This window comes from Oryx dammah, unplaced genomic scaffold (genome assembly GCF_014754425.2).
Source record: "Oryx dammah isolate SB20612 unplaced genomic scaffold, SCBI_Odam_1.1 HiC_scaffold_21, whole genome shotgun sequence".
Lineage (NCBI taxonomy): Eukaryota > Metazoa > Chordata > Mammalia > Artiodactyla > Bovidae > Oryx > Oryx dammah.
In genome coordinates this window covers 31,167,181-31,182,830 of record NW_024070205.1, presented here as the reverse complement: position 1 = coordinate 31,182,830, position 15,650 = coordinate 31,167,181, and the positions used below count along the sequence as shown (strand labels likewise).

Here is a 15,650-nt window from a genome sequence, read left to right as displayed (position 1 = left end):
CCCTGAACACTCCAAAGCATGGCCTGTGTGTCATGTGGGCCTGTGCTGGAGCAGAATTGGAGGCCAGGGCTGTGGGTCCCAGGGCAGTTCAGTTAAGGTCAGGTCTCTGCAGGGAGTGTCTGCCTGGAATGATCCAGGTGCTTCAGGCAGTCGGCTAAGAAGGGCACTGGAGGAATAAGGGTTCTTCACCCTGGGCAGAGGCTGGATGGTGGGCACCAACCCTGTGGTTGTGAAGGGAGTAGGCTGTGCAAATCCCCAGAGTGCACATGGCCAGGGTCAAATCCAGTGGGGAGAACATCTCGGCTCTAAGATGCTCTCACCAAACAAGACCCTTTCTTGGTTGTTGCGCCTACTTTCAAAAAGGAACAACAGTCACTGGATTCTAAACGTCTTTACTAGCAGACCAAAAGCAAAAGCTCAAGACCCAGGCAGAGTTTTAAGGCAGCCTTTCAGTGTGGACAGGCTCCTACATCAGGATCATCACATCCATGCCGACTAGAGCTGTCAGCCTGGGCAGTGAGGAGGAAGGAACTTGGGGGCCAGCAGTCAGACCACTGTGGATGAGCGGGGGCGGTGAGCAATGACTGCCCACAGGCTGGGGTCTACATGGAGCAGCAGGAACTGAGGTGGGGCAGACTGCTTCAGGAGACTCTAATATGGTTCCTTTCTGAAAGCACTTCCTTAAAGGCAAATTAAGCAATTCCTTTTTAAAATATGCCATGACAGGACAAACCTAACAGAGATGTCAGCATTGTGTGCAAAGAACTTACCAATGTGACTTTCTCAAACGAATGACTTAAAATAACTCTTAAAATAATACTTGTCTTAAAATAATTTTCTGGGAAGCTTTTTGGGTGGGCCTGAAAAAGACGCCATCAGTATTATTCACACAGTATAGATAAATTTTAGAAGCGTGACTTTAGGTCAAGCACGCATTTCCACAAAAGCAACAGTCCATTCAGGAGCTGACAAGGCAGGCCAACTTTTGCTGAGCTGGTGGTCTGCTGGCTTCTTCCGTATTAGCTTTAAGAAGATGGATTAAATTTCAAAATGCAAAACTGGACACCAACTGTACACACACTTGCAACCATGGGCACTGGGTCCCAGGCACATCCCTGGATGGAGCGAACTATGCAACTAATCACGTGACATTTATTGTTAACATGCTCCAGGGCTTGCGGGGAGGGACCATGGGGAGCCAAATGGAGACACAGGGGACTTGAAGACTGAGATCCTGGCCAGGATGCTGACAGGTTCCCTCTGCTGTGTCTGGAGCTCACGTGACCATCTGTCCAGTATCCAGCTACAGTATTCGGTCCACCTGACTGCAGTCATGGTGCCCAGGTCCCTGAAGGTAGGGGGCCTGGACCCTGCCGGCAGAAGTGGAGCTGGGCCAAAGTCTGTCACTCCCAGAGTCCTGGTGGCCACCTCTCCTGGCAAGAGCCCCACGTGCAGCATCTAGAAGCCGATCTTGCCTCTGGTCATGGAGTAGCCCAGCTTGGCCTCGTTGTTGATGAAGGACATGAGCCCCACGTAGGTCTCAATGAGGAGTGGACACTCCAAGACCAGCACTCCGCCCTCCTGGCCTGGCAAAGGACTCTCCTTCTGGGCTTTCTTGACAGCTTGGATTAACAGAGCCTTGAAACCATCCAACTGCAAAGAGAGAAAACATGGAGTCTGAGCAGACGATCTGCACGAGGTCCCCTACCCCTGGACAAGAGGCCTTCCCAACCACACCCAGCGGCCCATGGGCTCACCTCCTGCGTGTGGCTCTCACCTCTGGGCTCACCCGTGACAGACAACAGCTAGTCCTCACAGACCTCCCTCTTCCGTGGCGTTTTCCCACGGTGACCCACCTGGTCCTACCACCCACCAGGCAGACAGCAAGCCAAGGCACGTGGCTGGAAGTGGGGGGCCTGTCCCCAGTGCCAGACCCCATGCCCATCACCCCCAGGCCTCCTCTCCTGCTGAGCGCGCAGCTTGCCCAGCTCTAGCAGGAGCCAGGGTCGGCTGCCACACCTCGAAGCCCTTCTGGGCCCTTCTCCAAAATGACCACAGCCACCGGGGCCACATCACAGCACCACACTGACCAGTACCCACTTACCACACAGGGCTATCTAAACATAACTAAAGTTTTTTAAAATTTAAAGGTTTATTTTCTTAGTTTAGCCACCACTCAAGTGCTCAGCAGTCCCACGTGGCCACCGTACTGAGCAGTGCAGGCCTGGAAGGTGCCTGTCCCCACTGGGCAGCGCTGCTGCTGCCGTCCGTGTCCTTACTTGACACAGAGAGGCTGTCTTCTCGTCCACACCGGCCATCGGGTGTTCTATGAACGTGGTGTATGGCACACTGGTGGACCACGGGTTCCATCTGCTGATGAAGGACGGGCGGCTCTGCTTGTCCCACTGGATGCGAATCCCAAAGCCTTCTCGCCTGCAGGGTCAGAAGACAGGGACCAGACTTCACAGGCAGGCCTGTGCCCCAGAGCCCCTGCTTGGTGCTGGGTGTGGGAACAAAAAGCGGTCCCACCGGTGAAGATAAGACTGATGATGGCCATTTCACAACAGCTGCAGGTCTGGACAGGAATATCATGTCTAGTAATGACAGCTTTTAGCACTTTAAGACAGGACAAACTGAGTACACTTAGTTAAGCTAATCTTTACGCGGTTAATAAAATTTAACATGTAGTGCTCTAACTAAACAAATACTTTTCCAACTTCAAATTCTTTTTTCCAGAATATTTTGTTGTTTAGAATTTTGAACTTATCTTCCTGAATTTCCTACCCAAATCTCCACATCAAAACCCCAAAACTCACCGTTTAATTCAACTGAGTATATTCATGTCTAGTTTCTCATATTTCAGAAAGCTCCCTAACTGATGAAGATCAGCTCTTGAAAGTTGGCCATTAAACATTCCAAATTTAATCTTCAATAATATCTGTAAACCAAAGCGATGTGCTACCTTTTCCTTTTAAAAATTAACCACAACAGAGTTTGATATGACAGCTGCCAATCCTTTCTTGGCAGGGATAAAGTGCTGAGTTCACTCTTGCCTGAAAAATACCTGTCAGGCCTATGTTAACGTACCCTGAATTCATTTACTACCAGCCTAATAGCTGTCTCTTGTGCCAAAATGCCTTTTAATGCACCCTGCTGGGCAGAAGTCACCCGGGTCTATTCTAAACTCTACTGACTTTAGAGCAAGACGTCCCCTGGGGGCTGGTTTTGGAAGGGTTGTTTGAAAAGACTTACTTGTTGAGCGACTTCGGGGGAAATTGGAATTCTCCGTAGGAGATGGTGTCCACCGCGTTTAAGGCCACCCTGACCACCTGCTGGCACTGCAGGCTGATGAAGTCGTATTTGCAGATGAGGAGCGCCTGGTCGGTGATGAGCACCAGCCGCTCCTTTTCGTTGTTCCAGTGATCAACCCTACGGGCGGCAGCGGTCACCACGGCGCTGCGGAGCGCACAAGTGCCCGGGCCCCTCCCCAGGGCGCGCCCCCTTACTCGGTCAGCAGCCACACCCCCTGGATGTCTCCGTCCTCCACGGGCCGGACCACTACGCGGATCTCCTCCACCGCCTGCTCGATGGTGCCGGGCTGCGTGGAGCGGGCGGAGCGGGGGCGGAGGTCGCCACAGGTCCCGCCCGCCCGCCTGCCCCGCCCCGCCCCCGGCCCCACAGGCCCACGCCCTCTCCCGCCCCCGCCCCCAACCCCAGCCTCACCCGGAACACGAAATACTCCTTGACGCGGGCGCGGCGCGTGGGGTCGTGGACGCTGAGCGGCCACAGCGTCTGTCGCAGCGGCGTGCCCGCCCCCGGACGACCCCCGCCACCGCCGCCGCCGCCACTACCCGGCCCGACCTCCTCGCCGGCGGCCAGCAGTGCCGTGGGGCTCGTGCCCGCCGAGTCCACCGAGTCCCGCAGCTGCAGCATTACCGCGCCCGCAACCGAGCGAACCCGGACCGGAGCCGACGCGGCCGCAATAGCAGCCGCCGCCGCCGCCGCCGCCGCCGCCGCCGCCGCCTCCACCTCCGCCGCCGCCGCCTCCACCTCCACTACGCCAGACCCTCGGCCCCGCCCCAGGGCCCGCCCCGCACCGCGGCCCGCCGCGATTGGCTCCGCTTCGCCAGTCCCGCCTCAGTCTCGAGTCCCCGCCCGCCCACTCCGGTCCTGCCGATTGGCTCTTCCCTCAGGTTTCTTCCACGATTGGTCCTGCTAGTCGCCGTTCACAATCGCTCCCGCCCCTCACTGCGCCGGAAGCGCACTCCGGACCCACGCCCACTTCCTGTTTACGCTACCGGGAAAGGGCGGGGGGTGCCTAGGCCGGTTGCCAAGGCGACGCGGGGGTCCGGCGAGGAGAGGGTAGTCAGGTCCTTACAGCACCCGGTCAACGCTTCTCTATTCATGTTCGACTGAAGTGCAGCGGACCTCCGGGGAGGGACTCCGGTCCTTGCCCGGAGTGACCGGCCCCTGGACGCACACCCCGCTAGAGCTGATAACTTCTCTTGACGCGCCTTACGCCCTGGACGACCGCCCCTTGGATGCGGACCCCTGATGGGGGAGACCACTTCCCTGGTCACACCTCCTGCCCCGGGTGACTGCCGCCTGGACGCGCCCCCGACCGCGGTGACCATCCCCTGGATTAGTTCTGCCCCTCCCAGGGGTCCGCATTGCACAGCACGGGGAGCGCGGGCTTCGGGGACTGGAGGAGAGGAGGCCGGCGGAGCAGAGCCCCTCCCTGAGCGCCTGCGCCTTTCTGACCGCAGGTTGAGGGATGCGGCAGCGTGGACATGGCCCCCAGCGCTGTGTTAAATGCAGGCGTGCTCCCGGCGGCCTGGGAAGCAGAGCTCCGACCCTGCACCACGGAAGGGAACAATGTGGAGGCACCGGGCGTCGTCACTCCATTGAGTGCCGAACCAGGGTTCGTTGCTGTCGCTCTGAGCTTGTCCTCCCGAGTTAGATGTGTTCTTGCCCTGAGTGATCTTGCCTGCGGCTAGCGGCACCCTGGGCATCCGCAGTCCCTGCGGGGTACCTCAGCTCCCCGGTCTTGGCGCCTACAGGCCCGAAGGCAACCTCATCTCCGTCCACCTTGCCCCGTTGTCTTGGAAACCCAAGGGCTGCAGCCGCGACAGTTTACAGCAGCTCCTGTGATCCTGACCTGGTTGGTCATTTTGTCCTTCCACTGCCTGTAGTCACAGCTCCAGCTACTCCCCCCACCCCAAAAGGCTTCTTGCCTCTGTCCTGCTGTGTCCATCCTCCGATATTGGGGTTTAGCGCCCCCTCCCAAGGAGGCACTGCCATTAACTACACTCACTGCTAGTTCTTTGCGGTGTCATACAGTCATCTACTGTGTGTGTGTCCTGTGTATAATTCACTTGTGTTTGTTAGGTCATCCTGTGTGTGTGTATGTATATGTGTGTGTGTGTGTGTGCTCGCGTGCACACGCGCATATCCTATTAGGAAATTTCGAGAAACCAGCCCTTGGCATATGACTGCACTTTGGGGTTTATAACTCCCAAATTCACAATCCTTTGAATTTCACAAGAGCCCGGGGAGGTAACCCCTCTTTTGTACATGTGCTGCAGTTGGAGAAGCAGGTCTGGAGAATGCTGCTCAGGAGCCTGGGGCTGCATAGCTGGCATAGCTGGTCAGCCATGGCTCTCCTGGCTCTGCAGACTCAGATGCGCTCCTGGGCTGTGAAGAATTCCAGGGTGGCTGGCCTTCCTTCTCAGGGCATCTCTGGAGGTTAAGGGGGTTCACCGAGCTGTATACACAGCAGGTCTTTGGCAGCCCCTCACCACTCCACCTGGACATCGTCATCCACAGAAACAGGAGGGATGAAAATATCACAGATGCTGAAATATTAACAGCTTTGGTACTTCACTTCCTGGGAAGACCAAGGGCTCAGAGAGGGCTGAGTGTTCAGAGACAGGAAAGGGCTTCTAGCCCCGCCAGCCTGCTGACATGGTGTAGGGACAGCCACTGCTGCCCCTGGGGGACCAGGGGCCGTGTCATACCCAGTGGGAGGTAGCTGCTTTCTCTGGCAGCCAGAGCCTCCAGCTGAGTCTGTTATGCTGGTCCCTGCAGGGTGGGCCTGAATCAGGCCCCAGAGGGTCTGCTTGAGCGGTTGGGCTTACGAGACCTGCTGGCCCCTCTCCTGAGTCCCCTCAGTACAGGGGCTCAGCAATGGCAGCTAGGCGAGTGGCCTCATAGGAACTTGAATCCCGGCTCCCCTGCTTCTGTCCACTGAACTGGGACCCTCAAGCCCTGTCTGCCTCAGTCTCCTTTTTTTTACTGAGCGGAGATAATGACAGTTCCCGCTTCCTATGGCTGTTGGGAGAAGTCTGTGAGTGAGGACCTGGGACTCACAGTGCCCCGGCAGACCTGGAGCCAGCTCAGTGTTAATTGTTCATGCTGTTTGCTGAGCCGCTGCTTGGGGCCTCCTGTACTGCAGATAAAGTCTTTGCTCCGCCCACACATGCACGTCCCATTCAACCGAGGAGAAAACAGTCCCAGGGAGGCTGTCACTTTGTGAAGGTCACGCAGAGCCCTGGAGTGCAGGGCCTGTGTCCCTGCCCCCCGACTGGTGGCCCATGAGAACAGGCAGAGGAGACCCGTCCTCCACTGGATTCACCAGGAGTCCATGTATGCTCACGCACCCTCAGACACAATGACCAGGGAAACACGATTGAGCGCTGATGGCATAACTTTACAATGACCTTGATCAGGGTCGACTCAGCCGAGGAAGGAGGGATGAGAAAGGGCCATGGTTTAAAGGATGAGACTGAAGGTGGGGAGAGGTGAGGTAAGAGGGGACAGCAGTGATGCTGGCAGGCGGCAGCAGTGTGATGGGCGGAACCTAGAGCCCAGGGGTTTGGGTCTAGCTAGAGTAGGAGGGCTCCGCCTCTCAGGGATGGATGGAGAGAGCTGAGGGTGGACAGGTGGTGGGGTGCTGATGCAGTGGTGGAGGGGCATGGAGCGGTTCTGGGACATCTGCTTTCTTCAGTGGCGAGCGAGGAGTGGCTTCAGGTGGGCGTGGGGACCACCAGGCTGCCTGCCGGGAGTCCTCAGGTAGGTTCTCAGTGGAGCCTTCCACACAGCAGCTGGTGGGAGTGGGAGAAGCCAGTAGCTGGACTGGAATTTGCTGGGCAGCTGTGGCCAAAGACAAGGGGAAAAGGGAGGACAAGCTCCTATAAGTGAGTATTTGCCAAGGCCCGTGAGGGGTCAGTTGGCAGCTGACAGGCTAAGCTGCCAAGATTTCAGGGATGCTGTGGAAGACAGGTGACCCACGGGTCAGAGACGATGGACTGTTATCCACAGGGAAGCCACGTCCAGGGCGTCAGCATGGTGCATGCGCCCCGAGCCCCAGTTCCCACGGGATGCTGCCATGGGGTCGCGTCACTTCAGAGAAACTGGCGCCTGTGAGCAAGCCTGGTCCTTTCCCCTCAGGGCTGCTCTGTGACCAGCGGCCCCAGGCAGGGCGGTCAGGGCCTGCCGCTTGCTCCTTGCGCCCCCTGCAGGATGTGTAGGAGAATTTCCCAGCAAGGTCAATGGAGGGGACCTTGAGTCTAGTTCTGGTCGAGGCGTCAGCAGATCTAATAGGGACTGGTGACCGGGAGGAGGTTATTGAGAGAATGGGACCACTGTGGACTCTCAAGCTGGACCCAGGTAATCGGAGTGTTGACGAAAATAATCATTGAGCTATCTAATATAGGAACAGAAAAGAGCCAAACTGTAGCCTGGAAGACTGCCTGTCAGATCACTCAGAGGAACTGCTCCGGAGAAGCAGGATTTTCAGCACAGTTTTCTGTCTTGTCAGAACAGAGAACATCAAATGAGTCGGGAGACATTCCTTCAAGGTTTCAAAAAACAGACTGGCCATGCACACGGGGCTTCATTGTGGCCTTGGCAACTGGGAAGGGAGTCTTATTGTGGAGGGAGTAACCAGCATTGGTGTCCCACGAGGGGAGGTGTTTAATCTTCATTTTTAACATGGGTAGTCTTTACTTCTGGTCAATGTTCCCTTTAATAATTAAAGTGAAAGTGAAGTCGCTCAGTCATGTCCGACTCTTTGCGACCCCATGGACTGTAGCCTACCGGGCTCCTCTGTCCATGGGATTTTCCAGGCAACAGTACTGGAGTGGATTGCCATTTCCTTCTCCAGGGGATCTTCCCAACCCAGGGATTAAACCCGGGTCTCCCGCATTGTAGACAGACGCTTTACTGTCTGAGCCACCAGGGATTAAAACGGACAGGAATTCCCTGGTGGCTCAGTGGTAAAGAACCCACCTGCCAATGCAAGGGTTTGATCCCTGGTCCAGGAAGACCTCACGTGCCATGGAGCAGCTAAGCCTGTGCACCATGACTATTGAGCCTGTGCTCTGGAGCCTGGGAACCGCAACTACTGAAGCCCACACTCTTTACAGCCTGTGCCCTGCAACAAGAGAAGCCACTGCAATGAGAAGCAGCACACCCAACTAGAGAGTAGCCCCCACTCGCTGCACCTGGAGAAAAGCCGAGGTAGCAGTGAAGACCCAGCACAGTCAAAAATAAAATTATAAAAAAAATAATTAAAGCAGACATATGACCTGCCACAAACAGACTGTCCTAGTTGGCACCAGATTCAAGCTAGCTCCTGTATGAGCCAGAATGACTTCCCCAGACCTTGGCATGTGAGGATTTCCTTCATCAGGAAGCTCCTTGAACATCTGTCCTTAAGATATTCAGAAGCAGCCTTAAGACAGCGAGGTGCCGGTGAGACCACAGTCACGTGACTGAGCCCTGTGAAGGCCTCTGCGTGAACTTTTATGATCTGGCAGGTGGGTATGGAGATCCACTGGACCTGCAGTGCCCAAGACAAGCCTCAGGAGCAAGTTCCCTGTTTGTCAACCTGCCCCCAGCCCATCTGGAGTGCCTGCCTCTTCCTTTGGTCTCTCGCTGCCCTGGCGTGTGGCTGGTTTTGAAACCAGCAGTGTGGAGGGATAGAGAACAGGGCCTGACGTCCGGACGCCAGAGGCTGCAGTGGGTGCTGGAGTCGGAAGTGTCACAGAGACAACTCTCTGCAGGGGAACAAGGACTGAGTCTTGGTCTTGGGACTGGGTGCCCAGTGATGGGTGAGCAGGGGCCAGGACTGGACAGAGGGTGGGCCCTGAGTTCCCAGGATGCTGGCAGGAAGATGCTGATCGGGTGTCTGAGCCTTAGTGGATGTGGAGGGGGTGGGGCAGGTAACTTGAACATCCACAAACTTGAGAGATGGCTGGGTTGGTCACTGAGCATCCGTTGGACACCTGGCACCAGTTGTTGTGCTGGCCTCATGGGGCCATCATCCCAAAGTACCACAGACTGGGGGATTTCAACAACAGTCTAGTCTGAGGCCGGAAATCCAAGGTCAGGTGTTTGTAGGGCCATGCTCCCCACTGAAACCCTTAGGGGAAACTCTCCGCTGCCCTTTCCAGCCCCTGGTGGCTGCCAGAGGTCCTGAGCAGGTGGCCAGGTCACCCTGATACCCCCTCCTCCTGCTCCTGTTAACTCTCCCCTCTTCCATGTTGGACTCAGACCTGCCCAGGTGACCTCATCTTAACCTGATGACACCTGCAAAGACTGGGAAACAGCCGCGGATACTGAAAGACTCCACCCCCAAACACGGCCAAGGATACCGAGTAGCAGCGGTTAGGGCTGTGACTGGGGAGGTGACGCAGGTCTCCCTGTGAGAGGGGTGGGCACGTGCAAACAGCGAGGGGGCTCAGATGGTGCACAGTGGCCGTGGGGGGGTGCAGGGAGGGAACTCCTGCCGGGTCTGGCTGTGGCTGCCCCTCCCTAGCCGCATCCCCCTGAGTTTGCGCTGTGTCTCTCTTGGGACCATTGAAAGGCTGTTCCCGCTCCCACCAGCAGGTGGCAGGATCGCCCACACGGGGCCTTCAGAGCAGCGTCCTGTGCCTGGGTATCTGTTAGCAAATAGATGATGGTCATCTCTTCCCCAGGTGAGTGGAAGGCCGCCAAGTCTCAGCTGGAAGTGTGGATTCTTATCTTAACTCCAGATGTTGTGGCTTAGTGTTTGTTTTTTTAAAACCAAATCCAAGGATCTCACCTTTGACGTCTGCTTCTGATGGAAAGGGAGGTCAGTTGCACGCCTGTGGGAACTGTAGGGGCAGGACCTCAGAGCTGCCAGGTTCCAGGGATTCTGGGGCTCTGCGTCAGAGGTTAAGGCATGGCCCAGGGACTACTCTGTGGGCCACACTCACCTTCCAGAGACAGCTGCCCTCTGGGTGAGGCCTGTCTCTCCTGGGGAACCAGGCTGTAGACTCAGGGCTGGTCAGAGGCCGGACAGTGCTTGCTGGCTGCCCTGGCCCTGGAGACCGCCTGAGAGCTGCTGTGTGGTGCACTGGAGAGACTGCTCTTGATTTTTGGTAGATTTCTTTCAACAAACAAATACCCCATCCAGCAGACAGGGTTGGGGGAAGCCCTGGTCTTGGGCAAGGAGGGGGCGGGCTTCCAAACTTCCTGACTTTAAGGCATATGAGCAGGACATGGGGAGACAGGAAGACATGGACACGGTACTCCTGCAGTGTCTAAAGGCTGAGTCGTCTCCATGGTAAGTTTCATCACGTCCTGCACTCTGATGGAGAGAACGGGCTCCCTCTGTCCCCACCCTGCTGCCCACCTCACCATGCCCAGGAGGCCCCTAGTGCCCTGTGCCCATCTGGCGGGAGCTGAGGTGTAAAGATGGAACCCAGGGAAGGTCTGGCCACACGGATGTGCTGCCCTTGGGCGAGTGGGTTCAGGAGGGTCACTGGGTGCACCAGGATAGGGTTGAGGGCCAGGAGGTCTTGGAAAGGTCATCGCCTGGGACTGGGGTGTCTGCCCTGGTTCTGGTCAGCATGGGAGTCAAGGGATGATAGGAAGGGGTATACGTATTGACTGTTCCCGAGAAATGCAAGGGCTGCACCATGGGGAGCGTGTCCAGCAGCAGCAAATTCCCGCGTCTCCCAGACTTCATGTCAGGAGGAGCCTTTATCCACCCCGAGGATAAGTGCATCTGAATAGGCGGGCAGGAGGGGCCCCCAGCATGCCCCGTGCTCTGCCACCTCCTCTGTGGACCCCCAGGGCAGGTGCTGGGCCGCCTCGTCATGGCTGTATGTGTGTCCTATAGCTGCTGTGAGAAACGACCACAATCTGGGTGTCAAAATGAAAGAAAGCTGCTCTCTCACAGTCCGGAGGCTGGAGCCTGAGAAGGAGGAGCGGCCAGGCTGGTCCCTCTGGGAGGCTGCAGGGAGTGTCTTCTTTGTGCTCCTCTCCCAGCTTCTGGTGGTGGCTGCAGTCTCCTGTATCCCTGGGCTTGTGGGTGTGCCCCTCCCATCCTGCCCGCATGTGGCCACAACGCCGCCCCTGTGTCTCCCTGTGTCTCAGGTCTCCTCCTCCTATCTCCTTTCTGGAAGCTTCCTTAAGGAACCTCAGATTGGACTTTTATTTATTTGGTATTTATTTCTGGCTGTGCGGTGTGTGGAATCTTGGTTCCCTGAACTGGGGTCGAACCTGTGCCCCAGACCACCGGGGAAGTTCCCTCTTTCTCTTACAAGGACACCTGTCATTGGGCTGAGAGTAAGTCCAGGGCAATTTCTTTCTGATATCCTTAACTTATATCTACAGAGACTCTTTTCCCATGTCTGGTCACATTTGCAGGTCCTGGGGACCAGGGCTTAGAAAGGTGACTTTTCAGGGGATACAGCTCAATCTGGCACTGGTGCGTGAGTGGGTAGTTTTCTGCTCTTAAGGTTGGCAGGGGTCTGTAACCCCCTTCTTGATGCCCCTTCCCTCACCCCAGCTAAAGGGAGGGAAGGTTGAAGTGGGGGGCAACCCTGTCTGTCCACTGAGCAGTAGTCAACTTGCTGTCCAGCCAGTAGGCCATCAGATCAGTGGCCGAGCAGGAACCGGATTCCAGGACAATACTCTGCCGTTCCTGGCCCATCACGTGGATGGAGGCAGAGAGAGGCACTGGGCCTCACCCAGGGCTGCACAGTAGAGGGGCCCTGACCCTGGCGTCTGCTGCAGAATCCTGGCCCACCCACCCCTCTCCAGCCCCATTGCACAGACTGACTGTGTTTGTGTGGGTGGCCTCTTTGGTGTCAGTCTCTCTTGGGGGTGAAAGAGGAGGTTTAGAACTGGACTCTGGAAGCAGAGCCGAGAGCGTCCATCCAGCTGGAGAGGCATTTGGCGTAGGGTTTTGGATGCTCTGCTTAACTCGTCATCTGGTCCAGAGAGGGGTGATTCTGGATTTGAGGTCCCCTCCCAGTGAGAAATGGTGGGCTTCCCTCTACACACACACATACACTATCGCAGGCGCCCAACCCCTGTGGACACTGCCTATACCAGGCCCTCTCTTCTGGAACCTGAAAAACGCCTTTGGCACTAAGTAATTTGCTTACTCTCTTGTCTAGGAGAGGCGTCTGTAAAAATTCAGACAGAATACTGGATTCTTCTCTTGGATTGCAAACAAGTCCAGCTCAAGGAGCTGCAGAGGCTGTGCTAGGCCATCTCTGCAGGACCCTGTCTGCCAATTCCCTGGGACTGGGCACCACTGAGGAGGTGAGGGGCTGCAGCTCTGGGCATGGGGGAGGGAGCAGGTGGCTGTGTGAGGGGCCAGCCAGGATGGGAGCACGCCTCTTCCTCCGCCCCACCTTATTTTCCTTGGGCCAAAGGCTATTTTTATCATTTCCAGCAGAGAATGAGACCAAAACATCAGCATGCAGTGTCTTAAAAGTGCTCTTCGTAAAAGGTTCACATTCAGGGCCTCCTTCTGGGCTTGTGTCCCTGCAAACACTCGGGATCCCAACTACCAGCTTCCCGTGTGCACCTTGTAAACTGAGCCAGCGATCCCAGGCTGGAGTTGGGAGGTTTGGCTATAGTTGGTCTAATGGCTTCAAAGATGGGAAATTGGACTGAGCAGAATCCCATCCCCCACACCCTAGCTCCAGCTCAAAGAGAGTATGAAGCCTTAGCCTATGGAGGCCACGTGGGTGAGGCATGGGGTCCGGAGGGCTTCAGTGGACTGGTGGGGCATGCACGTCGCCTCCACTGTCAGAGTAAATCTCCCCCCATGCTTCTTGACTTTCTCCGAGTTAGATCACTATGAAGATGCCAGATCTTCTGGAATTGAGTATGTCTAACAAAATTCTAATGAAAAGTCCAAAGCAACTTTGAAGGTGCTGGATAAGGGACTCCAAAGTTTATTTGGAAGAAAGATGGGTGAAAATTCCCAGCATAATTTACAGTTAAATAAGGGTGAAGCGGGTCCCTTCATGGATTTCACCCTTGTCATGGCGAAGCAGCTTGTGTGCCTCGGTGAGTCTCTGAGCTGTGCTGTGCAGGGCCGCCTGCAGGACATGCTCACTGGCAAACCACTCCAGTGTTCTTGCTGTGAGAACCCTGTGGACAGTATGAAAAGGCACAAAGGTGTGACACTGGAAGATGAACCTCCCACATTGGAAGGTGTCCAATATGCTGCTGGGGAAGATTGGAGGATAATTACTCATAGCTCCAGAAAGAATGAAGCGGCTGGGCCAAAGCAGAAATGATGCTTAGTTGCAGATGTGTTTGTGGTGAAAGTATAAAGTCTGATGCTGTAAAGAACAGTATTGCACAGGAACCTGGAATGTTAGGTCCATGAATCAAGGTAAATTGGAGTAGTCCAGCAGGAGATGGCAAGAGTGAACATCGACATCTTAGGAATCAGTGAACCAAAATGGACGGGAATGGGTGAATTTAATGCTGATGACCATTATATCTACTACTGTGGGCAAGAATCCTTTTGAAGAAATGGAATAGCCCTCATAATCAACAAGAGAGTCTGAAATGCAGTACTTGAGTGCAGTCTCAAAAAATGACAGAATGATCTCAGTTTGTTTCCAAGGCAAACCAAGATTTCCTCCAAGTCTATACCCCAACCACTAATGCCAAAGAAACTGAAGTTGATTGGTTCTATGAACACCTACATGACCTTCTAGAACTAACACCAAAAAAAGATGTCCTTTTCATCATAGGGGATGGAGTGCAAAAGTAGGAAGTCAAGAGATACTTGGAATAACAGGCAAATTTGGCCTTGGAGTACAAATTGAAGCATGGCAAAGTCTAACAGAGTTTTGTCAAGAGAACAGGCTGATCAACAGATGGTCAGCAAACACCCTCTTCTGACCACACAAGAGACCACTCTACACATGGCCATCACCAATTGACTACTAATGAAATTAAATTGATTATATTCTTTGTAGCTGAAGATGGAGAAGCTCTATACAGTCAGCAAAAACAAGACCAGGAGCTGACTGTGGCTCAGATCATGAGCTCCTTATTGCAAAATTCAGGCTTAAATTGAAGAAAGTAGGGAAAATCACTAGACCATTCAGGTATGACCTAAATCAAATCCCTTATGATTATACAGTGGAGGTGATAAATAGATTCAAGGGATTAGATTTTGTAGGCCGAGTGCCTGAAGAACTATGGACGGAGGTTCATACCATTGTACAGGAGGTGGTGACTAAAACCATCCCCAAGAAAAAGAAATACAAAAAGGCAAAGTGGTTGTCTGAGGAGGCCTTACAAATAGCTGAGAAAAGAAGGGATGTGAAAGACAAAGGAGAAAGGGAAAGATATACTCAACTGAATGCAGAATTCCAGAAAATAGCAAGGAGAGATAAGAAAGCCTTCTTGCATGCCAAGGTGACATTAAGAAAGAAAACTGTATTCCTGATCTTCCCCAACTCAGTGCCTATCTCTAGGCACCGGGGGAATAGCGGGTCAGACTGTAGGCTTGGGGACACACACTCAGAAACCTACATTGTCTGGAAGCATCACCAACCACCTCAAGACTGAAACTACAGACCAGGAAAATGTTTGCCATGTCCCATAAATTGTCACTTTATCATGAAAATGGGCAAAGATGGAAAATTCTTAGGGAATATTTATTGCATTCATTAGATGGATTACTAAAAAAAGTTGTTTGGAAAAAAAAAAAAGTTGTTTGAGTCCATTTACGAAAGTGTACTAAACACATATGTGGGCTTCAGTGGTAAAGAATCTGCCTACCAGTGCAGGAGACACGAGTTTGATCCCTGGGTCAGGAAGATCCCCTGGAGAAGGAAATGGCAACCCACTCCAGTATTCTTGCCTGGGGAATCCCATGGACAGTGGAGCCTGGCAGGCTACAGTCCATGAGGCACAAGAGTCGGACATGACTTAGCAACTAAACAAGAACAATGGACACATATGTACTATTTAATCCAGTTCAGTTCTTTTCTTACAGAAGGACCAATCTTATTTGTTTTAGGGCCCATCACACTTGGGGACCCCCCTGTCAGCAGCCTGCATTTTAACCCATTAGGACCCAGCCAGATTCTTTCCTCCCTCCTCTGAGGAGCCGGAGAATGTTCTGAAAGGATGCAGCCCCCTCAGCTTATGTTGAGAGGGCTGGGATGGGGTCCCTTGAGGAGCTGGTGAACAGTTGAAGCTGCTCACTCACTCATTCAGTGCACACTTATCCAGCTGTTTCATGCCAAGTGCAGCTCTGGAGGGGAGGGGGGTCAGGTCTTTGAAAGTAGGCAGCAGGTGGGCCATCAGGAAACTCTGGTGGAGAGACTCGAACCCCAGGGAGGGCCTCACAT

The 15,650-nt window shown here is 54.5% G+C and overlaps 1 protein-coding gene across 2 annotated transcripts; it reads right to left on the bottom strand.

The window, feature by feature from the left end:
- Positions 1-376: 376 nt before the first annotated feature.
- On the bottom strand, positions 377-4,099 carry TPRG1L (tumor protein p63 regulated 1 like). Of its 2 annotated transcripts, XR_005725081.1 has the most exons (6): positions 3,724-4,099; positions 3,507-3,598; positions 3,253-3,429; positions 2,280-2,433; positions 771-1,653; positions 377-680 (listed from the first exon to the last, which is right to left on the bottom strand). XR_005725081.1 is itself a non-coding variant. In XM_040264183.1 (5 exons), the coding sequence occupies exons 1-5, from the start codon at positions 3,931-3,933 to the stop codon at positions 1,459-1,461; spliced, it is 828 nt and encodes a 275-aa protein (XP_040120117.1). In that variant the 5' UTR covers positions 3,934-4,099; the 3' UTR covers positions 377-1,458. The 2 variants fall into 2 exon arrangements, 1 of the variants encoding a protein (XP_040120117.1); XM_040264183.1 differs by having other exon boundaries at positions 377-1,653.
- Between the last annotated feature and the right edge of the window lie 11,551 nt (positions 4,100-15,650).